General features: G+C 43.2%; 1 protein-coding gene across 6 annotated transcripts in view; it reads right to left on the bottom strand.

The window, feature by feature from the left end:
• The window catches only part of GTF2H1 (general transcription factor IIH subunit 1), a 41553-nt gene that overhangs the window by 13305 nt on the left and 11006 nt on the right, over positions 1-17242 (bottom strand). For 4 of the 6 annotated variants that reach the window (XM_070072662.1, XM_002721364.5, XM_070072658.1 and 1 more), the window contains 7 exons: positions 14810-15002; positions 13793-13958; positions 12798-12891; positions 10249-10398; positions 9725-9804; positions 3381-3508; positions 3191-3269 (listed from right to left, as the gene is read on the bottom strand). In XM_070072662.1, the coding sequence (XP_069928763.1) occupies positions 3191-3269; positions 3381-3508; positions 9725-9804; positions 10249-10398; positions 12798-12891; positions 13793-13958; positions 14810-15002 (890 nt within the window). The remainder of the gene's footprint in view (positions 1-3190; positions 3270-3380; positions 3509-9724; positions 9805-10248; positions 10399-12797; positions 12892-13792; positions 13959-14809; positions 15003-17242) is intronic. The other 2 variants (XM_051834002.2, XM_070072665.1) reach the window with 1 other exon arrangement.

Below are 17242 nucleotides of genomic sequence, written 5' to 3' on the forward strand. Positions count from 1 at the left end.
TAGCATGTTAAGCCGCAGTCTGCAATACCTATAGCTTATGTTGGCGCTGGTTGGAGACCCAATGGCTCCACTTCAATTCAGCTCCTTGCTAAGGCACCTGGGAAAGTAGAAGACAGCCCAAGTACATGGGCCCCTATATCCATGTGGGAGACAGAAGCAGCCGTGGGCTTCTGGTTTTGGCCTGGTCCAGCCCTGGCCGTGTGGGAAGTGAACCAGGGATGGAAGCGCGTGTGCTCTTGTGTGCTCTCTTTCCCCTCACCCCCATCTATGAACTCTGCTTTTCAAGTAAATAAATAAATCTTAAAAAAAAAAAATCAGCTTTAAAAAAAAAATGCTATGTTAAATGCCAGCCCCAACAACTATTTCTGACCCTCCCATTTTGTAAAAACCCTCATACAATACACAGCAGTTCTGACTGACTTGAACGAATATTTATAGGCAGGATTTACTGAATATTGTAAAAATTCACACAAAGAACAAAGATTCTGGAAACGTTCACAACCAAAAATCAAGATTATTTATTGAAAAGAACAGCATGGTATCCTGGAATTCTTATTTAACTTCTTTCTATATCTTAGAACTTAGTTTTGCTTTTTTTAGTTCAAAGAAGTAGCCAGAGTTTTGTTAATTTTAAAGGTAACACATGACTGTAGAAACATTAAATTACTGAAAATACATGAAGTGAGGTTTTCTTACAATTCCTTTACTGAAATTAAAAAAAAACAAAAAACAAAAAAAATTTCATTTATTTGAAAGGCAGAGCTACACAGAGAAACGAGAAACAGACCTTCCATCTGTTGGTTCACTCCCCGAATGGCTGCCAAGGCTGGGGCTTGGCCAGGCTGAATTCAAGAGCCAGGAGCTTCTTCTGGGTCTCCCACATGGGTTCAGGGGCCCATGCATTTGGGCCATCTTCCACTGCTTTCCCAGGCACATTAGCAGGGAGCTGGATCGGAAGTGGAGCAGCCAGGTCATGAACCAGCCACCCATATGGGATGTTGGCATTGCAGGTGGTTGTTTAATCCACTATGCCACAATACCAGCCCCAAGATGATAATTTGTATTATTCCTTTTGCAGGTCACTTAAAACTCATAAACATTTTGTTATATGTTAAAACTATATTATAGGGGGCTGGCACTGTGGTGCAGCAGGTTAATGTCCTGGCCTGAAGTGCCAGCATCCCATATAGGCCCTGGTTCAAGACCTGGCTTTTCCACTTCCAATCCAGCTCTCTGCTATGCCCCTGCACCCGCATGCGTGACCCGGAAGAAGCTCCTGGCTCCTGGCTCTGGATTGGCACAGCTCCAACCGTTGCAGCCAACTGGGGAGTGAACCATAGGATGGAAGACCCCCCCCCCCGCCTCTCCTCTGTGTAACTCTCACTTTCAAATAAATAAATAAGTCTTAAAAAAAAACTGTATTATAGGACTATAGTCTGATCTATGAACCGTTTTTAAAATTTTTATTTATTTTTTAGTATTTGAGAGGAAGAGAGAGAGAGACAATGAGAGCTCCCATCCACTAAATGCCTATAACAACTGGGCTTGGGCTGGGACTGAACTGGGATTGAAACCAGGAACTAGGAATGCATTCCAGTTTTCCCACATGAGAGGCAGAAACCTAATTACTTGAGCTATCACTGCTGCACCCAGGGTCTGCATTAGCAGGAAGTTGGAGTCAGGAGCTAGAGCCAGGCATCTCTGATATGGGCACAGGGTTCTTAACTGCTAGGCCAAATGTCTGCCCAGTCAACTCTTTTAGATGCAATATACATGCTCTTCAACCTTTAACATTTTTGACAACGTTGGGGTTTATCAGGGTCTACTTCAGGGACCATGGGTCTATTTCCTGAAAAACCCCAACGTTGTCAAAAATGTTAAATTGAAAATGTATTCAATATCCTGGTAAATCTATCATGAAGTTGAAAAATTGAACATCAAATTATCCTAAGTCCAAAAGTCTTGCACATCATGATTTCTTTTAACTTTAAAAATGATTTATTTAATTTTCATTTAATTTAAAGAGGAAAACAAAGAGAGTGAGAAAGAAAGCAATCTTCTATCTGCTGGTTTCCTCCCTAAATGCCTGATAGGCCAGGCTGAAGCCAGGAAACCACAGAACTCAATCTGGGTCTCCCACGTGAGTGGAAGGGAATTAAGTTCTTCCGCCATCACCTGTTGCCTCCAAGGTACAGCTTAGCAGGGTGCTGATCAGAAGCAGAGTGGCTGGGATTTGAAACAGGCACTCAGATATGATATGCAGGCATTCCAAACAATAACTTAAACACTGAGCCACATGCCCACCTCAGGAATCCTTTAAAGTTATTAATCACTACATCAATTTCCATCGTATAGGGGTGGGGGCCTGGCCTAGTAGGTAGGATACCCGAATCCCATACTGGAGTGCCTGGGTTCAAGTCCCAGCTATGCTCCTGATTCCAGCTTCTTACAAATGTGCAATGGTTGATGGCTCAAATACCTGGGTCTCTGGCACTCATGTGTTAAGACTTGGCCTGAGTTCCCTGCTCCTGGTTTCAGGGTGGCCTAGCCCCAGCTATTGCAGGCATCAGAAGGAGTAAATCAGTGGGTGGCAGATCTCTGTTTCTGCCTTTCAAATAAATAAAAATTTTAAGTGGGGGAAAAAATTCCATCACATGGATGTACCATAGATATCAAGATGTTTACTACTGTCTCTAGTTTGGCAAAGTTACAGAAAAGGAAGGAATAACAAGTAGCTAACTCTATCCATATTCCCGCATCCCCAGATATTGCCCACAACCCCAAATGAGTACTTCAATAATGAGAAGATACTTCCAGCTCTGAATGCTAGTTTAAAAATAACTTTCTTTAAAAAGCATATACACGAAACTTTATAGTTTTTCTTTCTGTCACATTGCCTCCACAGAATATTCTTTCCTAGAAAACAAGTTCACTTACACACACAGGCACACAGACACACATTTGTGGTAAGTGTACATGTGACAGGGAAAAAGCCAATGAAGTTGGTTAATAGACTTGAGTCAAAGGCTTTGGCAAGCCAAAGCTGAGGAAGTATTCTTTATAACGCACCACACTTGTGGCAAAATGCTTAACATGTTGAGTTAGATGAAATAAGCAATATAAAATATAAGGTTGTCAAAAGTGTCTGGAGAAACCTGAGCCCCAAATGGTCCAAATTTTCTGCCCATACCCTTTTGACTGCTGGCTGAAAGCAGTCGGCATCTCCGGAATTTCCATCAATGCTGCTGGGCTCACCATTTTGTGCTTCTCTTAAAACAAAGGAGAAAATTAATGTTAAAACTATAATCAGAACATCACCACAGCTCCATCTGGATATCCTGAGAAGCCCGGTTCACGGCACTCTGGCATGTATACTTAACTGTTTCCTGAGACCTGCTGCCAGAACCATGGCACTGTGATGGTTGAACCTCTTGATGATGGCAGCATTACTATTCTCCTTTATGGACTTAGAATTGGAAGTAGACGGCACGGAGGAAATGCCATAGCCCTATGAGAAACAAGTTAGTAGATTAAAAATCAAAATAAGGGTCTGATTTTTCAAAAAAGATTTATTTATTTCAAAGGCAGGGCAACAGAGAGGGAAAGACCAAGAGGAGTTTTCCATCTGTTGGCTCACTCCCCAAGAGCCACATTGGCAAGGTGTGGGCCAGGCTGAAGCCAGGCAAGAACTCTATCCTGGTTTCCCATGTGGGTGGCAGTGGCCCAAGCACTTGGGCCATCTTTCACTGCTCTTCCAAGTGCATGAACAGAAAGCTGGATTGGAAGTGGAGCAGTCAGAACTCAAAACTGGCACTCTGATGAGGGATGTCACTGTAGCAAGCTGCAGCTTAACCTAATGCAACAGAAGTCCCAGCGGTCTGATTTTATCTATTATGAAACATATGTTCAATTGAAAACATTTGCTGGGTTATGGGAGTTAACTCTCATGAATATTACTAAATTATCTTTAGGTAAGCATTTAAAAATAAGTAACATTATATAAACAAAAATTAAGGGATATCGCTAACTTGTGTTTCTAATTAATTTTTAAAATTAGAGTTCCTATTTAATGGTTCACTCCCCCACATGTCCACCACAGACAGGGCTAGGTTAGTCCAAAGCAGGGAGCTCAATTACATCCAGGATTCCTATAAGGGTGGCAAGAACCTAACTATTTACGCCATTATCTGCTGCCTCCCAGGGTGTGCATGAGCAGGAAGCTGGGATCAGGCAGAGATGAAACTCAAACCCACTCACTTTATTACAGGCTGTGGGTGTCCCAAGCAGCATCTTTTTTTTTTTTTTTTTTTTTGGACAGGCAGAGTGGACAGTGAGAGAGAGAGAGACAGAGAGAAAGGTCTTCCTTTTTGCCATTGGTTCACCGTCCAATGGCCGCTGTGGCTGGTGCAGCATGCTGATCTGAGGCCAGGAGCCAGGTGCTTCTCCTGGTCTCCCATGGGGTGCAGGGCCCAAGCACCAGGGCCATTCTCCACTGCACTCCCTGGCCACAGCAGAGAGCTGGCCTGGAAAAGGGGCAACCGGGACTAGAACCTGGTGTGCCGGCGCCGCAAGGCGGAGGATTAGCCTATTGAGCCACGGCGCTGACCCCAAGCAGCATCTTAACTGCTAGGTCAGACACCTGACCCATAACTACTCTTTTTTTTTTTTTGACAGGCAGAGTTAGTGAGAGAGAGAGACAAAGAGAAAGGTCTTCCTTTTCTGTTGGTTCACCCCCTAAGTGGCCGCTATGACTGGAGCACTGCGCATCTGAAGCCAGGAGCCAGGTGCTTCTTCCTGGTCTCCCATGAGGGTGCAGGGCCCAAGGACCTGGGCCATCCTCCACTGCACTCCGGGGCCATAGCAGAGAGCTGGACTGGAAGAGGAGCAACCGGGACAGAATCTGGCGCCCCAATCAGGACTAGTACCCGGGGTGCCAGCGCCACAGGCAGAGGACTAGCCTAGTGAGCCGCGGCGCCGGCCCATAGCTACTCTTAGTATCACAAAAGTCTTACACCCTGCAATTCTTTTTGAAAGAGTAATTTTGGTTTAGTTAGCAAAACAGCAAATGAACAGAATACAGTGTGAATAAAACATGAACTATGGAACCTCAAAGTTTCAAAATCTGGCTTTATTACTTTTTCTACTATTATTCTAGGCAAGATAATCTACTTCCCCAAGTTCTATAAAATGGGAAACTGGGGAATTAAATAGTATGGGTGTTTTAAACATTGTATATTGAGTACATGCTCTATGTGGATGACCGATTAGACATTTGTTCTAATGTCACCTCTTCAGAGACAGCTTACTATTTAAAGTAGCTTCTGTCACTTAATCCAGTCATTCCCATCAACGTTACCCTCTCTACTTTCTTTATAACAAATGTCACTTTCAAAAAAAAACACCTGTGTTCTTACCTTATTTTATCTGATAACTGCCAGTCCTAGGCAGACTCCTCACTACAGTCTCAGTTCCATGAGGCTGACCTTGTTCTTACTTTCTGGCCTATCCAGGGCATATATTAAGTGCTCAGTAATTATTTGATAAACTGAGACGACCTTGTGCCACAAGAACCTAAATATTAATTAGCAAGAACTTGAGCTGTAAGCTAGGACATGCAGGTAAGAAGTAGTAGTCAATCCCCTTGGAAGAGAGGAGGAGTAGGTCTGAAAAAGCTTCATGGAGCATGGCCAAGCAGAGATGGGAGAGAGTAACACTTCAAGATGAGGAAATTGCTTAAACAAAGGCACAGAGGCAATGTAGCAGGCACTGTATGACAGCTTTATTTGTGGTTCAGTACAGCCAGAATGAGGTGGGCCTGCGACTGGTGAGATATAAGGCTAAAGAGGAAAAGGTCTGTCAGAAAAAGACTCTCATGTTATTCACCCACTTATCAAATAATTACCAAGTACTTATACAGGCCATATGTTAGTCAAAGGCCAGCACACCATAAAGTCTCGGGGTGCTCACGCTCTGGAAGACTGCAATTACCAGGTAAAAGAAAGTAAAAACAAGATCATTTTTCAAACTGACAAACATGACAGGGAAAATAGGATAATATGATAGGAGAGACTGTATAAGGGGAAGCTCCTTTAGACAGGGTGGTTAGGAAGGTCTCTGTATAAGTGTCATCAGACTAGATGTCTACTGCCAGCATGACACAGAGGATTAAGCCATCATTTGCGACACTAGCATCCCATATTCCATTCTGAAGTGCAGGTTCAAGCTGTAGTGGCTCTACTTCCAATCCAGCTTTCTGCTAACGTGCCTGGGAAAGCAGCAGATGATGGCCTAAGTATCTGGGTTCTCATCACCTGCCTACATGAGAGACCCAGTTGGAGTTCTAGGCTCCTGGCTTTGCCCTGGCCTGGCTCTGACTGTTACAGGCATTCAGGGAGTGAACAAGTGGATAAAAGATCCTTCGCGGGGCCAGCGCTGTGGCACAGCAGGTTAAGCCTCTGCCTGCAGTGCCGGCATCCCACATGGATGCTGGTTTGAGTCCCAGCTGCCCCACTTCCAATCCAGTTCTCTGCTATGGCCTGAGAAAGCAGTGGAAGATGGCCCAAGTTTTCTGGGCCCCTGTACCCACGTGGGAGACCCCGGAAACAGCTCCTGTCTCCTGGCTTCGGATTACCTCAGCCCCGGCCATTGCAGCCAATTGGGGAGTGAACCAGAGGATGGAAGACCTCTCTCTTTCTCTCTGCCTCTCCTTCTCTTTCTGTGTAACTCTTTCAAATAAATAAATAAATCTTAAAAAAAAAAAAAAAAAAAAAAAAAAAAGACCTTTCTCTGTCTCTCCCTGTCACTCTGCCTTTCAAACAAGTCTTTTTTCTTTTTTTAAAAAAAGAGGGGCTGTGGCCAGTGCTGCAGCTCACTAGGTTAGTCCTCTGGCTGTGGTGCCGGCACCCCGGGTTCTAGTCCTGGTTTTGGGGTGCCGGATTCTGTCCCGGCTGCTCCTCTTCCAGTCCAGCTCTCTGCTGTGGCCCGGGAGTGCAGTGGAGGATGGCCCAGGTCCTTGGGCCCTGCACCCTCATGGGAGACCAGGAAGAAGCACCTGGCTCCTGGCTTCAGATGTGCAGCGTGCCGGCCGCAGCAGCCATTTAGGGGGTGAACCAATGGAAGGAAGACCTTTCTCTCTATCTAACTGCCTGTCCAAAAAAAAAAAAAAAAAAAAAAAAAAAAGAGGGGCTGCTATTGTGGTCTATTGCCTATGATGCTGGCATACCATATCTGAGCACCAGTTTGAGTCCCTGCTGCTCTGCTTCCAATTCAGCTCTCTGCTAATGAACAGAAAGCAACAGAATATGGCTCTTTGCTTGAACCCCTGCCACCCACATAGGAGATAGAGTTCCAGGCTCTGGCTTTGCCCTGGCCTAGCCCTAATTGTCACAGGCATCTGGGAAGTAAACCAGTGGCTAGAAGATCTCTGTCACTCTTTCAAATAAATAAACAAACCTTTAAAAGAAAAAAGATTAAAAATAACAGATATTTATCATGGAAAGAAGCTAGTTAGGGGAAGAACTGGTAGAGAAACAAGTACAAATACCTTTAAGTCAAAAAGCTTACCAAGGAACTAAAAGGTAGTTGCATTTGGGGCATGAGTGATTGGGAGGGGTCCAAGCTGAGGTACAAAGAAGCTGGGAACTCAATTCCACTCTCTTATGTGTGGGTGGCAGGGACCCAAGTACTTGAGCCATTATTTGCTGTCTCCCATGGTGTGCAAGCACCTCACTGTAGGACATAGGTTTTACAATTTTTTTAAAATAAAGATTTATTTATTTATTTGAAAGGCAGAGTAACAGAGAAAGAGGGAGAAACAGAGAAGCCAGGAGCCAGGAACTCTGTCCTGGTCTCCTACATTGGTGGCAGGAGTCCAAGTACTTGGCCCATCATCTGTTGCCTTCTTAGGTGCACCATCAGGAAGCTGGATCAGAAGCAAAGTAGCTGGGTCTCAAACTGGCACTTCAATATGGTATGCTGGCACTGCAAGTGGCAGATTAACCTGCTGTACCACGCCAGTTCCACAAGCAGCATCTTAACTACTACACCAAACACTGGCCCCAGGCAGTAGTTTTGATTTTATTCTAAGTTCAATGAGAAGGCATTAGAGTTTTACCTAGAGGAGTATTATGATCTAGTTTTAATTACAATTCTTACTGCTAGAAAATGAATTTTCAAGGATAAGAGTGCAAACAGGAAGATCAGGGGCCAACACTGTGGCCCAAAAGGTTACACTGTTGCCTGTGACACAGCATCCCATATCAGAGCACAGGTTAAAATCCTGCATGATCCACTTTCCATTTAGCTCGATAATGTGCCTGGGAAAGCCGCTGCAAAGGGGACCCAACTACTTGGCCCCTGCCACTCACATGGGAGACCCGGATGGAATTCCAGGCTCCTGGTTTCTGCGTGGACCAGTCCCCAGCCGTTGTGTCCATTTGAGGATTGAACTAGTAAATGAAGATCTCTGTCTCTCTGGCTTTCAAATAAATAAATCTTAAAAAAAAATTATTAAGAACCACCAATGGGGAAAATGAGCAAATTGTATTTAAAAAGTTCTGGCAGGGTGGGTGTTTGGTGTATCACCAAACAGTGATGTCAGTCACTGCTTCGGATGCCCATACCTTATATTGGAGTCCCTGGATTTGACTCAGCTCCATGTCCTATTCAGTTTATGAATATTCTGATGGGAAGCAGGTTACATCTTAAGTACCTGGGTCCCTATCACCCATGTGGAAGATCTGGGTTGAGTTCTAGACTCCTGCATTGGCCTGGAGTATTTATTTAGTATTTACCTAGCTCCGGGTATTGTGGGCATCTGCAGGGTAAACCAGTAAATATGAAATCTCTCTCTGCCTTTCAAGTAAACGTTAAAAAAAAAAAAAAAGTTTAGCACCTCATACAGGAATTCAATTCAAGATAATTTTAATGGCAAGTAACATTTGTAAACAGCACTTTTGACAAATCACTTCCAACAGAAGAACTTTGCTTTTTTTTTTTTTTTTGAAATTTATTTACTTATTTGAGAGGAGGAGTTACAGAGGCAGAGACAGACAGACAGAAAGAGAGAGAGGGATAGAGGGGGTCTTCCATCCACTGGTTCACTCTCCAGATGGCTGCCAATGGCTGGAGTTGAGCCAATCCAAAGCCAGGAGCTTCTTCTGGGTCTCTCACATGGGCACAGGGGCCCAAGCCCTTGGACCATCTTCCACTGCTTTCCTACACCATAGCAGATGAACTTGATTGGAAGTGGAGCATACGGGATTCAAACCTGCACCCATACAGGATGCCAGCATTGCAGGTGGGGGCTTCACCCACTACACCACAGTACAAGCTCCACTTAGCTTGTTTTATATTCAAGTAGAACATCTACATTTAAGACAATTTAAAAACTGTAAATTTAAGACTAGGCTTTCTGTCAAAACTCCATTTATTACTTCTTTTTTTTCTAAAGAGATCTTCCATTTACTGGTTCACTCCCTAAATGGCCACAACAGACAGGGCTGTGCCAGGCCAGAGACAGGAACTTCATCTGGGGCTCCCGTGTGGGTGCAAGGGCCCAAGCACTTAGGGCATCTGCCATTGCTTTGCCAGATGCATTGGTAGGGAGCTGGTTTAGAAGTAGAGCAGCTGGTACTCGAACTGGTGCCCATAAGGGATGCCGGCATTGCAGATGGAGGCTTACCCTTCTATACCACAGTGCTGATTCATATTTACTGCTTCTTACCTCATCTAATGGCTTATCCTCTAAAGCTGTCAAATCCAGTAGTGGGTTCTTTACTCCTAATGAAACCATTGTTTTTAATCCTAGAAAATAAACAAAATAAAAGTTCATTAAGTCTTGTTTTTCTCAGAAATCAAAAGACATTTCGTTAAAGCATTTTTTGTATTTCATTTATTTGACAGGTTGAGAAATAGAGCATGACAGAGAGAGACAAAGAGCTCTCTCATCTACCAGTTCATTTAACAAACACCCCCAATAGTTGGGGCTGGGCCAGGTCAAAGCTAGGGAGCTGAAAACTCAACCCAGGTCTGCCACATGTGTGGCAGGGACCTAACAACTTGAGCCATCACCTGCTGCCACCCAGAATACACATGAACAGGAAGCTGAAATTGAAAGTGGAGGTGGGATGCAAACCCAGATACTCCAACATGGGATGTGGGTGTCCCGATGTCTTAACTGCTAGACCAAGCACCCATTTGACATTAAAGCTTTAATGACAGATACTGGTGAGTCAGGGATAAAGTTACCTTTTTCATCTATTTTGGCACATTCTGCAAAGAGATCCTTTGACCCTGTATTCAGCCTGTCCCTATGAAAATAATGGGACTGGAAAAACCGCGTCCAGAATTCCTTTTCTGTCATGTTGTGAGGAACATTTTCTGCATATTTCATTTTTACTGTGGAAAAAAAAAAGCCATAAGTTACATACCGAATTCCCAATTCTTTCTTTTAATGTTTTGTTTTAATTTTATTTATTTTAAAGATTTATTTACTTGAGCCGGCGCCGCGGCTCACTAGGCTAATCCTTCGCCTTGTGGCGCCGGCACACTGGGTTCTAGTCCCAGTTGCCCCTCTTCCAGGCCAGCTCTCTGCTGTGGCCAGGGAGTGCAGTGGAGGATGGCCCGAGTACTTGGGCCCTGCACCCATGGGAGACCAGGATAAGCACCTGGCTCCTGGCTTCGGATCAGCGCGGTGCGCCGGCCGCGGCGGCCATTGGAGGGTGGACCAACAGGAAGGGAAGACCTTTCTCTCTCTCTCACTGTCCACTCTGCCTGCCAAAAAAAAAAAAAAGAAAAAAAAAAAAGATTTATTTACTTGAGAAGCAGAGTTACAGAGAGTGGGAGAGACAGAAAGGCCTTCCACCCGCTGGTTCACTCCCGAAATGGCTACAACAGCGGGTGCTGGGCCAATCAGGAGCCAGGAGCTTCTTCCAGGTCTCTCACATGGGTGAAGGGGCCTGAGTACTTGGGCCATCTTCTACTCCTTTCCCAGGCCATAGCAGAGTGCCAGATCAGAAGTGGAGCAGTCAGGACACGAACAGGCAGCCATATGGGATGCCAGTGCCACAGGTGGAGGCTTAGCCTACTACACCACAGCATTGGCTCCATGAATTCCTAATTCTTAAGGAATTAAGTTATTGAAACACAGATTACTAACAAAACCTCATTTTGCACGTGAAATTAAGTTTTGAAGCTTAAGTAGCAACACCAAGAGTCTAGCAGTGAGATCTTGGTTTGCTTGTTCATTTGTATTTGTGTGTGCTTTCAATCCCTGGTACTGCATTAGGTGCCAGGAAATGAAGATCCCAATACCTACTAGACTATCAGCTCAGCACTCCAGAAGCTTACTGTGTAGGGAACATAGTGTAAAGGGCATGGTTTATTGACCCAGAGCCTGAATTTAAAATTCTAGGTCTGCCAGCTTCTATCTGCGTGACTTGGGGCATATTACTTAAATGGCCCTGTACTTTGGTTTCCTCACCTATAAACTGAGGGTTAAAATAGTTCCCATTTTGGGCCGGCGCCACGGCTCACTAGGCTAATCCTCTGCCTTGTGGTGCCGGCACACCGGGTTCTAGTCCCGCCGGGTTCTAGTCCCGGTCGGGGCGCCGGATTCTGTCCCGGTTGCCCCTCTTCCAGGCCAGCTCTCTGCTGTGGCCAGGGAGTGCAGTGGAGGATGGCCCAAGTCCTTGGGCCCTGCACCCCATGGGAGACCAGGAGAAGCACCTGGCTCCTGCCATCGGATTAGCGCGATGCGCCGGCCGTGGCAGCCATTGGAGGGTGAACCAACGGCAAAGGAAAACCTTTCTCTCTGTCTCTCTCTCTCACTGCCCACTCTGCCTGTCAAAAAAAGAAAAAAAAAGTTCCCATTTCATAGGGTATTTGTGATGATTAAAAGGAAATAAGGATTTTTTAAAAGTAGCAATGAGGGGAGTCCTGAGGGAAGACAATTCCTAAGGACAACATGGGTCGGACCAGAAAGTGGGAAGACCAGTATATGGTTTAAGAAGCTCTGCTCAGTTACCCTTAGCTGCGCATTACAGATCACTAGGCCTGGGGTCAAGTATACTTTTTTTTTTTCCTTTGACAGGCAGAGTGGACAGTGAGAGAGACAGACAGAAAGGTCTTCCTTTGCCGTTGGTTCACCCCGCAATGGCCGCTGCGGCCGGCGTGCTGTGGCCAGCGCACTGCGCTGATCCGATGGCAGGAGCCAGGTGCTTCTCCTGGTCTCCCATGGGGTGCAGGGCCCAAGCACTTGGGCCATCCTCCACTGCACTCCCGGGCCACAGCAGAGAGCTGGCCTGGAAGAGGGGCAACCAGGACAGAATCCGGCGCCCTGACTGGGACTAGAACCCGGGGTGCCGGCGCCGCAAGGTGGAGTATTAGCCTATTGAGCCACAGTGTTGGCCAAGTATACTTTTAGTATGGTGTCAGCAAGGGAAAGGATTTGAGTTAGAAAGGTCACTCTGGATGCAGTCTGAGGAGTGATCTGAGTGAGTGCTGTGGAGAGACTCATTTACCGTTCTCTCTGTAGTATGTCATTTTGTTCAGGGATGCTGAAGGCCAACTAAAGTCTCAGAACCACCAATGGAGAGAATAATAAAATCTTAACAATGAACTGATTATAGCACATTATTTACTGAGACCTTAGCATCCAACATATGTCAAATACTGGGTAAAATATTATATATTTCACTGTACTTGATTAGGAATAAGGGATAAACATTTTGCTTTTTATTGATACATTACAGAATTAATCCGAATATTTAACCATCTGGAGAACTGTGTTTCCTTACCTGCTGGGTAAGTCCTAAAAATGGACTCAATGATATCAGAAGTTAAATTGTATCTCAAACCATTACAGCCATCTGTTTGGGGCCGGACATCAGCCTAAAACAAAGACCAGAGTCATGTATATATGCATATATTAGAAGATCAGGGACTATGTCAGATAATGGAGAAAGATGGAAAATGACTTTCTAACTGAAATGCTGGGACAGTTAAGTCCCTCACCTTCACCTCTGGCAAGGAGACAGGGTTCAAAGAAGCCCAGAATGACTTTTCAGTCTTAATGATCTGTAAAATGTGTTTATTTGAAAGTCCAACATGGTCAAACAGGCATTAAGTGTGAGCAAAGGCAGAGTGAAAGTTTAATATAAAACTTCTATAGCTTCCAAATTATTATAAACCTTGTTTAATAATTAAACTAACATTAACTGATTGGTTTCTTTAGGAAAGACCTTCTCGATTCAGTTCACTGCTAAGCATGCAGAAGGATACAAAACATACAACTGGCAATCAAGCTTTTGTTGAGATGTAAAATAAATACTGCCCTAGTTCCACTGGAGTACACTAAATGAACCCCTTTTTCTAATTCTACAGGTTAGGAATGTCCAGCTTTTCTGGGATCATTACACACAACTAACTCTGTATTTAAAGTAAAATATAGTAACACTCTGGTTTCTCTTCAGATCGTATAACTCTTTCACCTGAAAGTAAAATATAGCAATCATTTAAAAAGTACCAGAAAGCACTAAATTTGAAATTATCCGAATAATTTTGACCCACCACGCTAGGGTCAAGTCCAAAAACCAAGAAAATACAACTAATACAGAGAAATACAAATTAAAAAAAATACTGTATTTAATTTTAAGACATTTTAGAAGACTACCAGATACTGAATTTGTTAATTTATTTTAGGAAATGTGAAATTCCACACAAGAAATTGCTTTGTTAGCAGATACTGGGGTTTTCACTTTTTAAAATTCAGAAATCTGAAAGGGTCACATACCAGAAATGCTGCAGAAATGCCAACGTCCTGCTTATGGTTGGATGTGGAAGAACTATCTGTTGTGTTCACATTTAAGCGATTGGCCCAGAATTCCTCAGCACTGATCACTTGACTCACAACCAGGTCTTTATAGAGCTGAAACAAAACAGGATCTTCTTGCAGCATTCTGGTGATAGAATATATTGAATATAATTGAATTTCTAGAATAAAATGCCATTTAGGTAAAAAGACTTCAGTGACATGAAACATGGAAATGCCATTCTTTCAAAATGAGCAGCAGAGGTCATTTAGTTCATTTTTTTAGCAATTCACAGCAAAATTCCCTCTTTGGAGGAACAAATGAAGTGGAAACAGATGAGGATAAGTCTGAAGAAACAAAGACTAAACTCTTTCAGGGTGTGGATTTGGTCTTATTCTCTGTGGCTCAGTGACAAAGATCAGTGTGGCTATAATTTGTACTGTAGTGTATCCTCTTTAACAAATACGGTGCGTGGGGAAGAGAGGCGGGAATCCTTCAGATTTTCCAGCACTAATTTTTTCATGGTAATCGTACTGGGAGCTGTAAGTACTGACAGCCTAACAGACATTAGTGATGGAACAGTTAACCTGATCAGAAAGATCATTATCTTACATGTGTCTACCCTTTTCATAGCATGCATTCTCTCAGGTTTCTTGTTCACAAACACTCTTCTAATGATTTACTTTTTTCTGTGACTGGGAAAAGAAATTAAGGAACCACAATACCTTCTCACCTCAATTATGCTCCTAATCGGACATTGGGCTTGATGCAGTTAATTTAACTTCTGGGTTTGCACATTCTCATTGGCCCAAAGTCACTTATTAGTAAGATATTACAGTTGAGAACAAACACAAGAGGTAAAGATACTACCAAAGTCCTTATTTTCCTGTATTACAGTATCATAGCAAAAGTGGAAAGGGGTTAACAACCTATCACTCTACTCGGAGACCAGAGAAAACCTAGCATTTCTTCAAAAGGCTAGTCTTTTCCTTCTTCACCTGTTTTTCTCTTCCAGTTCTTTATTTGCTTTCCTCTTAAATTTGGGCAGCAGCTGCTGAAGAAGGTCCTTTACTGCATCACGCTCTTTCACTGCTGTGCTTTCATTGGAAAAATGGAAGTTTGTTGTGTCCCCTGCATGCAGGACCAGCTGAAGCTGAATTTTAGCTTTTCCTTCTGGACTGATTTTCTGGCCTAAAAAGAAGCATGAGACTGATTAGGTGAGGACATTCACACTGTCAAAATCACTGTGTAACAGGTTAGCTCTACTCAAAAGATTCAGGATTCCTTTGGGTTTTAGCTGCCTTGTTCCTACCTCAATGTTTTTGCAGTAAAGAACTCTTCTCAAATAATCCCATATAACCAGAGTATAGCTAACTGAATCCACTGCTAACATCCTGTTTCTCCTCTTCAGTATCCTTCTGGTGTGGCACTTTTCACTCACTGCTCTCACTTCCAAATACTACTGGGCTTTTGTTTCCATTTAACTGGAGCAAACCTCTTTAAAGCATTCTAAACAGCCAACCAGGAGCCCTGAATCCACCCTTAACAACTGCGTCCCATCAATATTATCATTAATAAAAATGGCTAGTCATGGTCCAAAGACTACAAAATATAGTCTGTGGCTTACTAACAACAAAGAAAAATATGTTATTTTGCATTTGTGGGATCTGCTGTCATCACTTTAACCAAGTTATCAAATTATTATTCTTGCTCCAAATATTTAACCTTGATATAATCAAGCCTTCAGATCTTTCAGTTTATAAGGAAACCAGAGGTACAGGAACAGATTTAACAAAACCTTAAATGGACAGCCAGACATATTTAGAATACGTGACACTCTATAAGCCTACACTGTACTATGGTAGAGACTAAAGAGACCACAACTGGGACAAGCATGGCACAGTGGGTTAAGCCACAATCTCAGATGCCCATACATCCATTATTGGAGTGCCGGTTCAAATTCTCGCTATTCCACTTCCACTCCAGTTTCATACTAATGTTTGGCAACCGGCAGATAATGGTTCAAGCACTTGTGTAGCTGCCAACCACATGAGAGACCTGGAAGGAGTTCTAGACTCCTAGCTTTAGTGTGGCCCAGCCCTGGCTATTGCAACCATTTGGGAATGAAACAGCAGATGGAAGATATCACTCTCTGCTTTTTAAACAAACCAACCTTGGCAAAAAAAAAAAAAAAAAAAAAAAAAAAAAAAAAGAGAGAGAGAGAGAGACACACACACACCACAACTCTATGAACCTAGATTAGATACTGGCTTGATAAAAAAAAAAAATCAAAATAATATCTATGAAAGAAATTATTGGAACAACAGAGGAAATGTAACAATGAGCTATAAATTTATTATTGAAATGTTTTTGGTATCCTAATGATATTCAATAAAAGTGTATCTGGGGCTGGTGCTGTGGCATATCAGGTAAAGCCGCCACCTGCAGTGCTGGCATCCCATGTGGCCGCCAGCTCGAGTCCTGACTGCTCCACTTCTGATCCAGCTCTCTGCTACGGCCTGGGAAAGCAGTGGAATATGGCCCACGTCCTTGGGCCTCCACACCCCCCTGAGAGACCAGGAAGAAACTCCTGGCTTCAGCTCTGGCTGTTGCTGCCATCTGGGGAGTGAACCAGTGTTTGGAAAACCTCTCTCTCTCTGTAACTCTGACTTTCAAATAAATAAATAAATAAATAAAAAGTAAATATTTAAATTTTTTATCTTTGGAGACTTTCATAATAAAAAACTGGGGCTGAATGTGCCAAAATGTTATCTACATAAGGGAAATGGAAATGGAGGTCTTAGCTCAGTTCCACTAACAGTGACTCACAGTAGCGAGAGACAATGCCTCAATCTTTCATCTCAGCCAAAACCCATCTACTAAACCTTAAATAAACAAAAACCTGTACAATGATGATGATGCTTTCATTTCCATAGTTTAGATGAAATACTTAATTGCTAAGAACAGCAATAATGAAGCAATTTACACTTCCAGCCAGCATGCTCCATCATTCCAATCTTTCAATCACTCCTTTCTAGTTACCTTTTCTCAACCACTACTTCATCCTTGCTGTATCTTAGCTTCTGCTTAGTGGTCACCATCTTCTTTTTTAGCTAGGTAACTTCAGTTATAAGAACCACATTGATTTTCACTTTAATTATTTATTAAGGGTAACTTCCAATGGTTTCTTTAAGAAACGGACATTCTTGCAAATATTTCAACTTAAAACGAAAACTGGTACAGATGGATTTCAGTATGTAATCCCTAAGCTAAGAACTGTGAAGAAATGGGAGCTGGGTATTTTTTTTTATCACAGACTGTGGGTACCACAATGAATGTGTTTTGTATAAAGCCACAGGGCAAGTTCTATTTAAGAAAAATGCTAATATAGGTAGTCTGTCTTTTTTAAAAAAAGATTTATTTATTAGAGG

The sequence above is a fragment of the Oryctolagus cuniculus genome, chromosome 1, assembly GCF_964237555.1.
Source record: "Oryctolagus cuniculus chromosome 1, mOryCun1.1, whole genome shotgun sequence".
In the NCBI taxonomy this organism is placed as follows: domain Eukaryota; kingdom Metazoa; phylum Chordata; class Mammalia; order Lagomorpha; family Leporidae; genus Oryctolagus; species Oryctolagus cuniculus.